The sequence below is a fragment of the Rana temporaria genome, chromosome 1 (genome assembly GCF_905171775.1).
Source record: "Rana temporaria chromosome 1, aRanTem1.1, whole genome shotgun sequence".
Classification (NCBI taxonomy): Eukaryota; Metazoa; Chordata; class Amphibia; order Anura; family Ranidae; genus Rana; species Rana temporaria.
In genome coordinates this window covers 355153343-355168341 of record NC_053489.1, presented here as the reverse complement: position 1 = coordinate 355168341, position 14999 = coordinate 355153343, and the positions used below count along the sequence as shown (strand labels likewise).

General features: G+C 46.3%; 1 protein-coding gene across 1 annotated transcript in view; it reads right to left on the bottom strand.

The window, feature by feature from the left end:
• INSR (insulin receptor) overlaps positions 1 to 13116 on the bottom strand; it is a 251942-nt gene extending 238826 nt beyond the window's left edge. The window contains exon 1 of the mRNA XM_040321264.1: positions 12221 to 13116. Within this exon, the coding sequence (XP_040177198.1) occupies positions 12221 to 12353 (133 nt within the window). The 5' untranslated portion in view covers positions 12354 to 13116. The remainder of the gene's footprint in view (positions 1 to 12220) is intronic.
• Between the last annotated feature and the right edge of the window lie 1883 nt (positions 13117 to 14999).

The following is a 14999-nucleotide window of genomic DNA, read 5'->3' as shown; positions in this document are numbered from 1 at the left end:
CTCTTAGTTTATGAACCCTAGCTGGCACCAACTTATTTGTGCAATGAACTGCAACAAGAGACAATGAAATATTGGCCCAAAACTTACAGCCCGCCCCATCTATATTTTACAGCTCAATAGCTTTTCTGTTGCATGGCAAGAGAGGATATCCAGCTTTGATTTCTGCTTGTACTTTCAATTGCAATAATCTGTCTTTATGCGTTGGGCTACTCTTGTTGAAATTTCAGGTCTCTATTTGCCTGGTAACCTTGCTATTGGTTATTTTCTACACCACACAAAAAGGATTAAATAGAGGAAGAGGTACTCGTGGATCCAATAACTGTAGTATTGGCCACATCCCTGGGCAACATATAACAAAAGAAAATATTCCCCCTGGGTGGGACTTTACAAGCCAAACAGTGTTGGTAAAAAATAAGATCTTTAATGGGACAAGACATACATATTGGCACTTGATAAAAGCACAAAATGCGCACCTAGGTGCATATAAAAAGCAACAAATGTACAAAATACAAAAACAATGCCACCAAAACAATACATGTGCCAAGAATGGCGAAAAAAAGAGCAAAACAAAAAAGCACTCTCCTAGTGGGTGATGTGAGTATGCCCGACGCGTTTCAGGCTAACAAACCGTCATCAGGGGCCACGGGAGCAGAGTAGTGCAAGTTGTAGTTCAAACAATGTGGTGGACTGGATGTTTGAATTCAATCCAAGTGTTATGTGGGGGTGGGGTAGCGTCCGAGCATCCCTCATTGTCAGAGGGGTGGAAATTAGAGGGTCCCAGGACCTGCCGGTGTTTAGCCAGCCGAATAGTGTCCTGCCCAGTTCCAAGAACTCGTCGTTAACCAATTCCCCTTAAAGGTCTAAATAGACCTAAAGCACTCAGATGGGTCCAGGGGTGAACTGTGGCGTTATCCCAGCAGAGTAGGTGCCCCCACAAAAAGGATTACCTCCTAAAAACATCAAATCTGCCATAACATTCCTGTTTGAAATGTTAATGTGACCTTGTCAAATTGCAAAAGAATCCTGCAGAATGTTCTCTAGAAAAGAAGAGCTTATACTCACCTCTCTAGGGTCCCACATCTTTTACCTCATCTCAGTTCCAGCGCTACAGCCTCCATAAGACCCTTTGGCATCAGACACTTCTGGGAAGGTTGGATACTGGTGTCCTGTGTAAGGCCTCATTCACACAAGGCGGATCCCTCAGCGGCGTCCGCCAGCTCAGCGGGAGATCTCTCCGTTGATCTCCGCTGAGCCGGTGGATGATAGGTCCCTCTATGCTCATTGAGCGGGGAGGGGCTTGTCGAGTGCCGCTGCTCGTCTATGGAGAGATCGTACGAAAACGGACAGCATGTCCGTTTTCATCAGATCTGATCAGCCAGGACGGATGGCGACGTATTGCCATACATCTGATTTTAGCGGATCGGATGTCAGCAGACATGGTCACCGCTGACATCAGACGCTCCATAAACTTGTATGGAGCGCCCGTTCAGGTCCGCCAAAAAAATTGATCCGCCAAAAACCTCAATGGTCAGCCCGTGTGAAAGGGGCTGTAGGGTTCCATCCTCTACCCCACTATGTCACTGGTGAGGGAATCAAATGACAGAACCAAAGGCCACAGCAGAGGACACATGCACCTGACACTGCCAAATGTTTTGAATCCCAAAGAGTCTTAGAGTCCTTTCACACGAGCCGCCTGCCACGTTAGCGGTAAAGCGGCGCTAGTTTTAGCGGCGATTTACTGTCATTTTAGCAAATGCTTTTTGGCCGCTAGCAGCCGAAGAAAGGGTTAATAGCACCGGTGTAGGACCGCTGCCAAAGCGATTTACAGGCGCTTCAGCAGCAGCACCCATTCATTTCAATGGTCAGGAGCGTTGGAGGAGCGGTGTATACACCGCCCCAAAGATGCTGCTTTCAGGACTTTTTTTTTTACGTCCTGCCAGCGCAGCGCCCCAGTGTGAAAGCGCTTCACACTGGGGAGCATTGAGAGAGGTTTTTCAGGCATCCAGTGTAAAAGGGGTCCAAAAATGGTTGTAAATGCAGAAGTTTTTTTTTTTATCTTAATGCTAGGAGCTAGGGGGCTAGGAGCACCGAAGAGGGACCCAAGAAGAGGAGGATCCAGGCTGCTCTGTGCAAAACCACTGCAACAGAGGAGGTGTGTATAACATGTTTGTTTTGTTTTCTTTAAATATAAATGAGACAGGCCAAATACTGGGCGGTATCAGTCGGTTCAATAGAAACCAGCTGACATTCGGCCCGTGTGTATGGCAGCCGGTCTGGCATCTATCAAAAAGGTCTGTCGATTGGCATCCAATGGCGGAGAGCACTGACCGGCACTGACCAGTGTGTTCTGGCGGGGGGGGGGGGGGGGGGGTTTGGGGGGTCGGCGGCTATCCTGTCAGAACACAAAAGCTCATTGGGGAAATCGATGTCCTAACATTAGTTTGTTAGTACATGATTTCCTCCTGAAAAATAAACTGTTAGTGTGTACTGGGCTCTAGGGAGAGTGCATTGCTGAAATTGAGGGAACATAGAAGACTTGGGTAACAGGAGATTTGAGTTGAACAGTTATTCTCTTTCTTGTAGAAAACTTTTAGCAGGATTTTTCTGCAACCTGAATAGTTTCATTTAAACCCAACAAAGCTCACAATAAATAAAAATAAAAAAAATGTAAAGTGCGCAGAAAAATTATAAAATTATAACGAATCTTTATTAACAAAACAGTTTAAATTTCAAAAGATAAGATACAGGATTCCCAAAAATGAGAAATAATTCTTCCTATCATCATGTGGCACAGTAATCAGCTGGTTTACACATGAAGATAAAATCCACAGGATTTTTCTCACATTACAAACAAACAGCTTTGTACCTTACTTTGTGAGAATCCGCGCTGGAAAATACAATATTGACATCAGATAAAGTCCAATTAGTCAGGCTGCCAATTTCACATATGCCTATAATAGGAGATCGCTTGCTGCAATTCAGGTCACAAAGTCTAATGTACTGTGAGATATATAAAAAATATTTTTAACAAACAAGCTGCAATTTAGAAAATGTAAAACATCAAAAAATGTAAGCCACAACAAAATGGTAAATACTTTCAGAGGCACGTCATTGGTGAACTACAAAATATTAATGTCTGTCAACCTTTAGGCCGGGTTCACACCTATGCGAATTGGTTGATACATTGATTCCAATGAGGCTGGTTCACATGCGCATTGCCGTAAAAACGTGTGCATTTTCTAGGCATTGCGGTGCGGCTCAGGTGCAAATTCAGGCCCATTATCTTCTATGGGCACGCATCGGATTCGCAGAGGTGTTCATTTCTCTTCAGGATTTCTCTCATTCACCTTAATACACTCGCCCCCTCCAAGGTCTCCAAATTCGCAGCTAAAATGGAGATGATCTGAATGCGGACAAACCCCCCCCCCCCCGTTATACTTACCTGACCCCTCGAAAGTCCCGCGCGGTCCCGATATCCTCTTCGTCCGCTCAGCCTGGCCGCTGATTTGCTAGAGTGGATGGATTGAGAGCAGCGCAGCCATTGGCTGGTGCTGCTGTCAATCACATCCAGTGACGCGGCAGGGCCAAGTGATACAGCGAGCGGCTATGGCCGCTCACTGTATCACGGGAGCGCACCCGCAATTACTGACCACCATGTGAGCTCTCGCATGACTGTGGTGAGTAATTGCGGGGAGGATCAGAGACAGCCGCCGAGGGACCCCAGAAGACATGGATCGGGGGCACTCTAGCCTAAACATGCTCCAGAATTGTGTGCCACAGCACCAAAATTATTGTGTTTGAAGAGTTTATATCAGTTCCAGCAACAGCATGAGTTGCCCTCACTTGAAAGACTGAAGCTAGGTCCACACTAATTAGCCAAAGCTCCAAAAAGCAAAATTGGCAGTGGATAGCTTTTCAGAGTGCAGCTAAGCCGCTACGGTCAGGTGTTCAGGAAGCAATCCTGCTACCTCCCGAATGCCTGTTTTGATTCTTCAGCCAGGTGGCAGTTTATAATGGGGCTAAACTGCCACATTTGGCTTGTGGTTGTGGCACAGTCTCATTGACTTTAATAGCGGAGTTTGATAGACAGTGTCACCTGTCAACTTGGCATATTGCATGTAATTTGTCACGGCATGTGAACAGCCTCCGGTGGCATTTGTTTAGCCTATAAGCAGTCAGCCAGGGGCAGTAAAACCATGGTTCAGCTACCTATTTTTACTGCCCTCCAGCTGCCTATGCCTGCAGGATTGTCACATCAACATAGACTAATAATGCTTTTGTCCTTTCAACGCAAAGCTGCACGATCTTTGTTGAGCTTTGCTCTGTATATGAAATTGATTTAGGACTTGTTAACACCGTGCAAGTCAAAAAAAGTGTTGCAGCAACACATGCCAAAAAACTTATGTTATGTTGCAGCGAGTTACAATTTACTGTCAACTCCATTCTAGCGCACATTTAAAGTGTGCAGGTATTCACCTGTGCAAAAGATGAAAATATTCTGTATTCTTGGAAAATCCTGCAGTGCCTATTTTCATGGTTTGGCAGCCCATATAAAAATGTAAAAAGGACCATGAGAGCAACATGCCAAAACTCAGAAAATATTTTATTGATGTGTACCATTAGGGAGATTTTCCCACAACAGGATCCCTTCAATGCAAGTAAAAATATTCTCTAAGGCCCCTTTCAAATTGGAGCGGGAGCCGCGGTATAGCGCCGCTAAAAATAGCGGCGCTATCCCACCAGAATTGCAGCGGGAATCGGCCGCTAGCGGTGCGGTATTAACCCCTGCTAGCGGCCGATAAAGGGTTAATACCATCAACTCCAACCTGCATAGGTGTGAACCAGGCCTTAGTTGTCCCTGGAACAAGTCTCCCCACTGAAAGATTGCACCTCTAACCTGGGTTCCAGTGAACCTTTAAAAATTATCCTCTTCCTGACATGGTCATTAGGACAAAGATAGGGTAAATCTCCCCAGCAGGGACACAAACAAAAACATGACTTCAACTCTTGCTTTGGATACGTGACAAGCCAAAAACACTGTTTGTATACTACAAGGTCTTTGAATTGGAACCCATATGCATCATCCCAGTAGTTACACACAAGCAGATCATGCAATATGCACAAGGATCAGATACCTGGCCCTTCTCCAAACTATTGCTGAGCATAAGCAGCAACAACAACCATTTCTTTGACTCCACAGTTTTGTCAACAATTTGTCTTCCAGGTTTCCTTTTTTTTACGGAACGCCTACACAGTTAATGATCTGTTTACTAAATTTGGACGACTAACTTCCCAAACGCTTTTACCTTTAAGCTAAATTTTTCAGGTTAACTGAAATATTTTTGTAAGCAACACAGTACATTATTGTGGCACCAAAACAGTTTTCTGTAATTTGTTCTTCATTGCATCACTCCAAACACTGACCTACATGTAGCTTGTGCACACACACAATCCCCTTTTAACTGAAATAATACTCCTGTATAGTCAACACTGCCCTATTTTGTAACTGCACTTTGATCTCTCAACAATTTCTCAGTATGTATAGCAAAAGATTTTCTTTCCATTGTTAGACCCCTTTCACACTGGGGCGGTGCTGGAGTTAGCAGTAAATTGACGCTTGTTTTAGCAGCTCTTTGGTGCCGCTAGCGGGGAGCTTTTAACCCCGCCGCCCATTCATTTCAATGGGCAGGGGCGGTGGAGGAGTGGTGTATACACTGCTCCTACACCGCCCCATAGGTGCTGCTTGCAGGACTTTTCCTGTCCTGCAAGCTCACCGCCCCAGTGTGAAAGCACGCCTGTAAAGCGCCTCAGTGTGAAAGGGGTCTATAGAGAAAAAAAAAAAGGAAAATATTAATTTTTTTTCCCCTCTTCCCTGTTGAGAAGATTTCACCTAATTTCCTGTCCTAGAGACAACTGGAAATAAGAGAAAATCTCCCCAAAAACAAAAGAGGCAATACAAACCTGACAGTGAAACTATCTCTTTATTTTTTTAATAACAAAGGTTTATATTCCATTGCACAGAGCGGCCCTGAACCCCCTCTTCTCGGGTCCCCCGCCAGCACTCCTGGTTTCTTCCTTCTGGCCCTTTATAGAAAGGCACTTGTTATGGGGGCACCCATGTGCAGGCTTGCTGCTTGCGGTCTGTGTCCCCTGTCAATGCCTTTGCTTTACAGCAGTGGAAGCCAATGGCTCCCACTGCCTTAGCAAAGCCCAAGAGACCAGTAAATGAGGGGAGGGAAGAACTGCAGACAGCCACTGCTCTGGATCGAATGAGAGCTCAGGTAAGTAAAGGGGGAGGCTGACGACTAAACGTTTTTTACCTTCATGCAAGGAATGCATTAGTCTGGGTTCACAATAGTGCGTGCGGAACACTGCATGTTATTCACACAGGAATCACACTGCGTTCCTGTGCACATCACATGCGATGTCTGTGTGATGCGATTTGAGCCATACATTTTGTATGGCTCATATCGCATTGCATCTGCTCCAAAATTGTGCTGAACCCCTCCCCCCCCCCCCCCCCTTTGCACCTGAATTGCATAAGTTTTAACACCCACGCAATGCGATTCTGGCAATCGCGCTGTGTTTTACAAACTGTTTTGGGATGTCGTTAATTTAAAATTGTAACCCGCAGCAGACTGCATGGATGCTGTGCCAGTGTGATGCGGGGAAATGCAGAGAATATTGTGCATTTCCCGCATTTCATTAATGTCAACCAAGGCTTAAGGTAAAAAATATTAAGGCTTTAGAACCACTTGAACTTTTACCCTATCATCACCTCATCGCCCTACAGTTGTGGCTTTAAAACCTGGGTGTTTTTACCTTGAACTGGAACTCCACTGCATTTGAGCACCACAAATGAAAAACGCTGTTTAATTCATTTTTAATATTTAAAGCAATATTTAAAGCACTCCTCCATCCATCAATGTCTCTATACTGTATTTTACTAAGAAATCACTTTGGAAAACACTCCTAGCAGTTTTAGCCATCTTGAGTAAGATCAGATGATTCATGAGGCATTTACTTCCCTGAATCCATCTGCTCTTAGCTCAGGTATGCAGGCAGGAAGGTGGGCTTAGCCGAGAAAGACCCTCCTCTCCTGAAGACTCCTGGGATGTATAATATCATTTGCCTAGGTATGGAAACCAGAAAAAAAAAAAAAGTTTAGAGCAAGTAAATATAAAATACCTTCTAATCGTTTTACTAATGCTAGCACCATAAGGATTAAAAATAGTTCATGTTAGAATATAGAAGTTCTACACTGCAATGTTTTCTTTAATGTCATTGGCATACATCATAACAAAATAGTTGTTCCCAATGTAGTCCCTATTTCTGCATGTTGTTCTTTCTTAAATAAAACATAGTTCATGTTGATTGGGAGACTGAAGTTCCACTTAAACGCATTCTCTGCATCAAGGTATAAACGAACACCCCACTATTTCTAGCGTGTCAGTAGGGACCCCAGAAGAGGAGGTTCGGGGTCAGTCTGTAATGGAAGGATCCCTCCCTCACCAGCACACTGTGGAGTTGATTTACTGAAACCGGAGAGTGCAAAATCTGGTACAGCTCTGCATAAAAACCAATCAGCTGCCAGATTGAACCCCTTGATTGTGGCTTTGAAAATGGGCGACTTCATCTGAAATCGCACAATTTTAAAGCTGCATGTCAGTGCCACCCTAAAAAGCCAAAAGAAGTGCAGGAACTACATTTTCAAATTGATTAGCCAACGCAAAGTCGGGGGTCGCACCAATATGAACAGTGCGATTGTCGCCATGACAAGGCGCTCCAATGTGAACGAGGGCTTATTGTCAAAGCTTAACTGAACAAGCTGAAGATAGAAGCTGATTGGCTACCATACACAGCTGCACCAAATTTTGTACTCCCGTTTTAAAAAAATCAACCCTATATTCTGACAGTGGCACCCACTGCTGTCCGAATACACTTAGCAGCTGCAGTCAATTGACCACGGCCATCGGTTGAGGAAAAAATTCCAGCACATCCCTTCAACAGAAGTCAAAGATCTAACAATCATATTCTGCTGTGCGGGGATGGCCATGTACTGATCGTAATTTGTCCAGTCCCTGGCGGAATATTGATCAGTGTATGGCCAGCTTTTGGCTTCAGTCATATAAGTGATGTGACCCATACAGAATAAACAAGCGATGTATTTTTGTAACGCACAATGTATAGTTGGGCCTCACGCGCACATCCACTGCGGCCTGTACAGCGCGCATGAGAGCGCTTTATTTATGCTAGTGCAGGCAGCCTATATTTCTCCATGGGGATGCTGTGGCTGTATGGCCACAGTTGCACATTCCAATGTGTGGCAGCAGGTGGGTGGCCCTGCACATGGTCTGTGTTTGGGCGCATGCATCTGCACGCCTGTCAAATTGGGACATGTGGCTCTATCCATACATACTCTGGGTCTCATTTATACTTGCTCTGAAGAGCGATTTAACATTCAGATCCTTCTTTAGAGAGCAGTTGACATGCGGCGAGGAGGCGTTACATCACCTCCTTATCGCCTATTTTAACCAGTCTAAATGCTGGACTACACGCCACATGCATTGTGCACTGTTGCAGCGTGGCCCTTTTCACTTGAATGGGTCACCTTCAGCGGTCAGAAATGCTCATCGAGCATGATTGGGGGGGGGGGGGGGGGCGATTCCTGCTGCTGCCACGAAGCAAAAAAATAGCCGTGGCATGTGTACACCCTTGGTCATTGCCTTCTCCAGCAAAGGGGCAGTGGTCAAGGGGTGGTAAAAGCGCTACTGAATCACAGGGTTTTACCACTACTCCCCTAACGCAAGTGTAATCGAGCATGGGTGCTAAAACTGTGGCCCTCCAGCTGTTGCAGAACTAAGTTCCATGAGGCAATGCAAGGCTGACAATTACCCATCATGACTCCCAAAGGCTGAGACATGATGGAACTTGTAGTTCCACAACTGCTAGAAGCAGCTGTTTGAATGAGGCCGTAGGGTAGATTTAGATGTGTGTCTAAATCAGCTTCTCCTCTGAAGCTCAATCCACATTCAGATCAGACTTCTGAATGTGTATGGAGGTGAAGCAAGCCCCACCTGTTTTAACCGCATTTTTGCTGATAAACTGGTGTGGTGCTTCCCGTTTCACCTGAATATGTCGCAAGCCCACCAACTGTATGTTCATTTTGCATCTCGACTGCAGCATGTAAACACCATAAAGGGGGCAGTAAAAACACAGTTCGACCGCTCGTTTTTTAACCAGCCCACAACCACACGCCTAAGCCCCCATTCACATCAGCACAATTTAACGGGTCAAATCTTAGCCTATTGCCGGCAATAGGAGCTTTACAATCAGTACACATTGATTTCCAAAAGTAGTTTCTGCACAACTTTTGGTGACTTCGGGGGCGATTTCAATAGACATCTGCATATGAACCCACACAGATGTCTTTCAACTCCCCCTCTGAAGTCGGACTGAAATGCGGCATAGAACTGAACACGATTTCAAAGCCGTGTTCAGTGCTTACGAGAGTCAAGGGCAATTGCACACTACCCTGTAGCAAAAATCACAGTAAAAACACAGATTTTGTTGTTTCACATGCGTTTCCAGGTTGCTTGCACCTGTAAAAAATGGATATGCGACTCAAAAAATGCACCAAAAGCGCTTTGGTTTTACCACGATTTCCATTCATTTCAATGGGGAGCTGCATTTTTTCTGGTGCGCTTACTTTTTAAAACGCACCGTAAAGTGATGGTGTGAAGAGTCCTGTAGGATTGAGCCCGGGTTCACATGGATAGCGGGATTAGGGTTGCCACCTCATTCCTTTAGCCTAGGTTCACACTGGCTGCGATTTTGCCGCGATTTCGGCCGCAATTTAATGTAAATCGCGGCCCGAAATCGCAAAAAGTAGTACAGGAACTACTTTTTCAGATGCGGCGTCGCACTGATTAGGACAGTGCCATTGCCGACAATTGCCGCCGATTTCAGATGCGATTTGACATGTCAAATCGCATCTCAAAACGTTCCAAATCGTACCCAGTGTGAACCAGGGCTTAAACCTGAACACATATGAATTACACAGGTTCTGTGGCCAATACAGGTGGTAATTAAACTCACTTATGTGCATTAAATTAGCGTCAGAACCTGTGTAATTTAGGTGTGTTCGGGTTTAAGGCTAGGCTCACACTGCTGCGAATTCCATTGCGAATTTGAGCCGTTGTGATAACTCAATTTTGCAAGTCATTTAAATTACATAGTTTAACATTAGTGTCGGTCACATCAATGCGTTGCGAATATAAGCTGCGTGAAAAAAGGGTCCTGTGCGAGTTTGATCCGTGTGCGATGAGATTTTAGCTCTATAGACTGGCATTCCCTGAAATCGCAGCGGCGAGAGGCGCATTACCGGCGGTATTACCGCGTTTTCCCATTACTTTCAATGGGAAGGAGTGGTGAACACACCGCTCCTCTCGCCGCTCCAAAGATGCTGCTGGCAGGACTTTTGGAGCCATCCCGCCTGCACATCGTCTCAGTGTGAAAGCCCTCGAATGCAGTGCAGGAGTTTTTCAGGTGGTATTAAGCCGCTATTTTTAACGCTAAACCGCCTGAAAAACTCCTCAGAGTGTAAGGGGCCTTAAAGGGGATTTCCAGCCTTTTAGTGTTTATTAAAAGTCAGCAGCTACAAAAAGTTTAGCTGCTGACTTTTAACAGACACTTACCTGCTCCACGCTCCAGCGACGCGGCCGCCCGGAGCTCCGCTCCTCTCCGCCGACACCTCCATTCACATTGTGGGCACCTGGCCGTGACAGTTTTCGGTTTCACGGCCAGGCACTCACTGCACATGCACGAGTCGTGCTGCGCTCTGAGTGGACAGGTGATCTCAAGGGACCCGACACGTGTCCCTGGAGATCGCCTAAGGCGAAAAGAGAAGTCGCTGAGGCGGTCCCTGGGCGTAAGTAAGAAGTGGGACAGGAAGTCCCACTCCCACCGAAGCCCCCCCCCCAAAAAAAAATGACATGCCATGGCACGTGGCATGTAAAATGACATGTGGCATGTAAGGGGACGAGGAGTGCTTAAAGCAGAAGTTCCACTTTTGGGTGGAACTCCGCTTTAAGGAGATGTTCACCTTGCATGCAGCCACAGCGGCGCATTCGCAGCGAAGGTCTGGCGTATTGTGCCGGAACGGAGGACTCCCACATGCATGCGTGGCTCCGGCCACTCACAGCGCCGAAGCCAGCGATTCCAGAAAAAACGGTGAGGCAACATGTCAGCCCCCTCAGCGCTGACCAGCTTGGTTTGCGAGAGCTTCGTTCTAAGGTAAGTATTTCATAATGTGCTAGTATGCGATGCATACTAGCACATCATCCCATTGTCTTACAGGTTGTTTTTTTCCCTTTCAGCGCTTTACTACCGCTTTAAAAGGAATGAGGTGGCAACCCTAAGCGGGATTGAAATCGTTTGAGTTCAGTTGAACGTGCACAATTTCATTCCCGCACGTCAGTCTGACTGTGGGGGGGGGGGGGGGGCGATTTCAGAGACATCTGTACGGGTGTCTATACAAATGGCACCCCGAAATTGCCAATAGTACAGAAACTTTTGGGAATCAATGCGGCGTCACACAGTGTTTGCAAAAACAATAAGGATATGGACAGCCGCACTCCAGTAACTTGAAAAAAGTTACACAGTGCCATTGCCACTGATTTGACATGTCAAATTGCATCAATGTGAACCTAGGCTTAAAATTGAAACCTTTTTCTTGAAAAGTAAAAACATATGAGTGTAAAAGGGCCCTTCCTTTACATTATAACTACTTCACACTATCCTGAATTAGGCTTTGCAAAGGATCCTAACGCTCTCTCTCCAGAGACGTTGCCCTTCACCTCCAGCATGTACACAGCCATGTGTCTATGTGAAAATGGTAACGTAGCCTATAAGGAGGCGGCGTCCCCAGCAGGCAAACCGACCCCTCCCCCACACTGTTTACCATTTCGACAGAAACCAGCTGCGAGGCCTAGTACGCGGGACGCAGCCTCAAGTACGGGCCACGCTGCCTCCCCCCTCACCGATACCGGGCCGCGCCCGCTTTTTATAAGCGCTAGGCCCCAACCTCCCTGTTTAAAAAAAAAAAAAATGAAAATAAAACCCGCGGGCCCGCCGCGCACGTGCACACGCAAGCAAAATAAACAGCCCCCACTGTCAGGTTTCAATGCAAAACACGTCAATCCCTGAGCGGCTCACTTACTTTTGCCATGGTTGTGTCCGCACAGTAGGACGATGGTGAGGAGAGCCAGCAGCACGGTCCAGCCGGATCTGGGAGAGGGGTGGTGGTTGTTATTATTGGGGTGCCCCACACCCACCATTTCAGCCAGTCCCATTGCCCCCCGAGCTTTATGCTTCGAGCTTTTTCTCCTCAGAGCGCTGCTCCCGTCCTAGTCCAGAGGTGGAAGCCGAGGGAGCTTCCTATTTTACGATGTGACTTTTACAGCTCAGGTCCTGTGGCAGCATGATGGAGGAAAGGAGCTTTAATTCGAGGAAGGGGTGGGCTGAGAAAAGCAAAGCCAAATTCCTCACAGAGACACACACACACAACACTATACAGCTCTTCTTTAAGAATCTCCAAACGTTGCTTTATTATTATATACAGCCCAGCAAATTTCCTTTTCTGGGAAAAATAATCAAGAAGCTTCCTGAAACTTGGATATGAAATAAAAGCAGCTTTTTGTTGTTGTCTTGTTTCTTTTGCAGCTTACAATTGGCCGTGTGCTCCGGGAAGAAAATAGGGCAATTTCCTTAAAGGTCGGCCTGATGAAGCGTCAGCGGCTTCCAAAATGCCCTGTGTGAATTCTTCAATGGGGCGCCCACCAGCGCATGATCCTGAAAAGACTCGAGCAGCTAGCAAAAAAATAAAACCGTCTTGGGCCTGAGGAGAGCGGACGGATCGCTGGCTTTGGGATCGCTTTCTTGCCGGGATCGCCTTTCCGAAGGAGCGTGCGTAAAAAAACAAAACGTAAGAAAAGGTGCTGGAAGCGAGGAAATCTGTAGAAAAATATAGACATGTAGGTTAGTAGTTCTTGCGAAGTCTCTCGCCCCCCCTCCCCTTTTTCCAACCAGTAAACAAGAGCTGTTAGTCAGCTGGGAGAGGAGGAGAGGCTCTTGGAAATATGTGGGGTGGAGTGGCGTAGCTGGAATGGAGTGACAGGGCGAGCTCACACAGGAGTGCAGCTTTGTTCTACAACAGCTCAGTCAGAAAGGCAGATTGTGAGCGCAAACAATAGGAATAAAAATACTCCTTGCTTAAATAAATACAAATAATTGCAAAAGAATGAAAACAATTAACATATACATTTCTTTATTTATTTATTTTTCACAATTACAATAAGCAGCAAAACATAGAAATACACTATTTTGTTAAGGCTGGGTTCACACCTATGCAAATTGGGTATGGGGAACCTGCATCCAATTCGTATAGCAGGAGATTATGAACGACTCTATGGAGCCGGTGTTCTATGGATTTGTGCCCTCTGTCGAATATGCAAATTGGGTATGGGGAACCTGCGTCCAATTCGCATAGCAGGAGATTGTGAACGGCTCTCTATGGAGCCGGTGTTCTATCGATTTGTGCCCTCTGTTCGATTAGTGCCCACGCAGAATAGAAGGGCACTTAAGCTGATTTCCCGATCAGCTGGAATGACGTCACCATAACGCATGCGCACATCGTAGGAGGCTTTTTTTCCAACGGGAGATACCATTTTACGGGCACAATTGAAAGCTATGCAAAGAGCGGAGGCACACCGTAGTTGTCAGTTTGAGCCTTGTTGCGGGACGGGTTGTGGGTGGGTTTTGTCTGTGTTGCAACCGGCCCTTACCCACAGGCAAAACCTACGGTTCAACACACCAAACCCGCCAGGGCTCAAGTCCTGCGGGAACGCGTGGGAACGGAGTTCCTGCACTTTTTTGACAGCAGGAACGCAGTTCCCTTTGCAGGACTAGAGCAGCCAAGCCGCCCGAGCGGTGATGCCCAGCTCGAGTCACTGTCAGGGGCAAGCAAACCTTAGTAATCCTTTATGTTACTGGCCGCTTCCTGTATATGGATTCATCAGGTAGTGTGCGGGTATTCCGTCACTTCCTCAATGCCGCAATGTCTCCTGGGAACAATGACAAAAGCTCCCAGGAGACATTGCGGCAACGAGGAAGTGACGGAATACCCGCACACTACCCGATGAATCCATATACAGGAAGCGACCAATAACATAAAGGATTACTAAGGTACAGTGGATCGAAAAAACAAACAAACATGCGGTTTAGTAATTATGCATATGAGCGTATCATTTTTTTTTTTTTGGTGGGGGAGTGGATCTTGGGTGGGAGTTCCCACACTTTTTTCCCCAGGACTTGACCCCTGAAACCCGCCCTTATAACACTGACAAAACCGGACCTTGAGCACACTGTAAACCCACGTCACAACAGCGAGGCACAATATGACAAATTACGGTGTCTCTCCACTGCTTGCATAGCATTCAATTGTGCCCGTAAAACGGTATCTCCCATCGAAAAATGCCTCTCATGATGTGCGCATGCGCTATGGTGACGTCACGCCAGCTGATCATGAAATAAGCTGGTTGCCGTACTGTTCTACGCATGCGCGGGCACAAATCGACCTAACACCGGTTCACATATCTCCGGTGCAAATTTGCACAGGAGTCCTGTGTGTCTTTTGGTCTATTTCAGGTCCGAATTCAGCCAAAAATTCAGGCTGAAATCAGACCTGAAACGGTGAACAGGGACGCACCGGACCCCTGCTGTGAGCCGCATGCAGCAACGGTGTGAAGGTTACCGCATTCGATATGAAGGTCACGTGACAAATTTTTGGGAAATATCGCATGAGATAATTAACGAGTCAATTCATCAAAGTAAAATATCGAATGTGAGGTAAATGCTGCACATTTGTTCAAATAGTGAGGTAAATTGCAAAAAAACAAAACATGAGGTAAGTCATTAGACCCCCTTTCACGCTGAGGCGC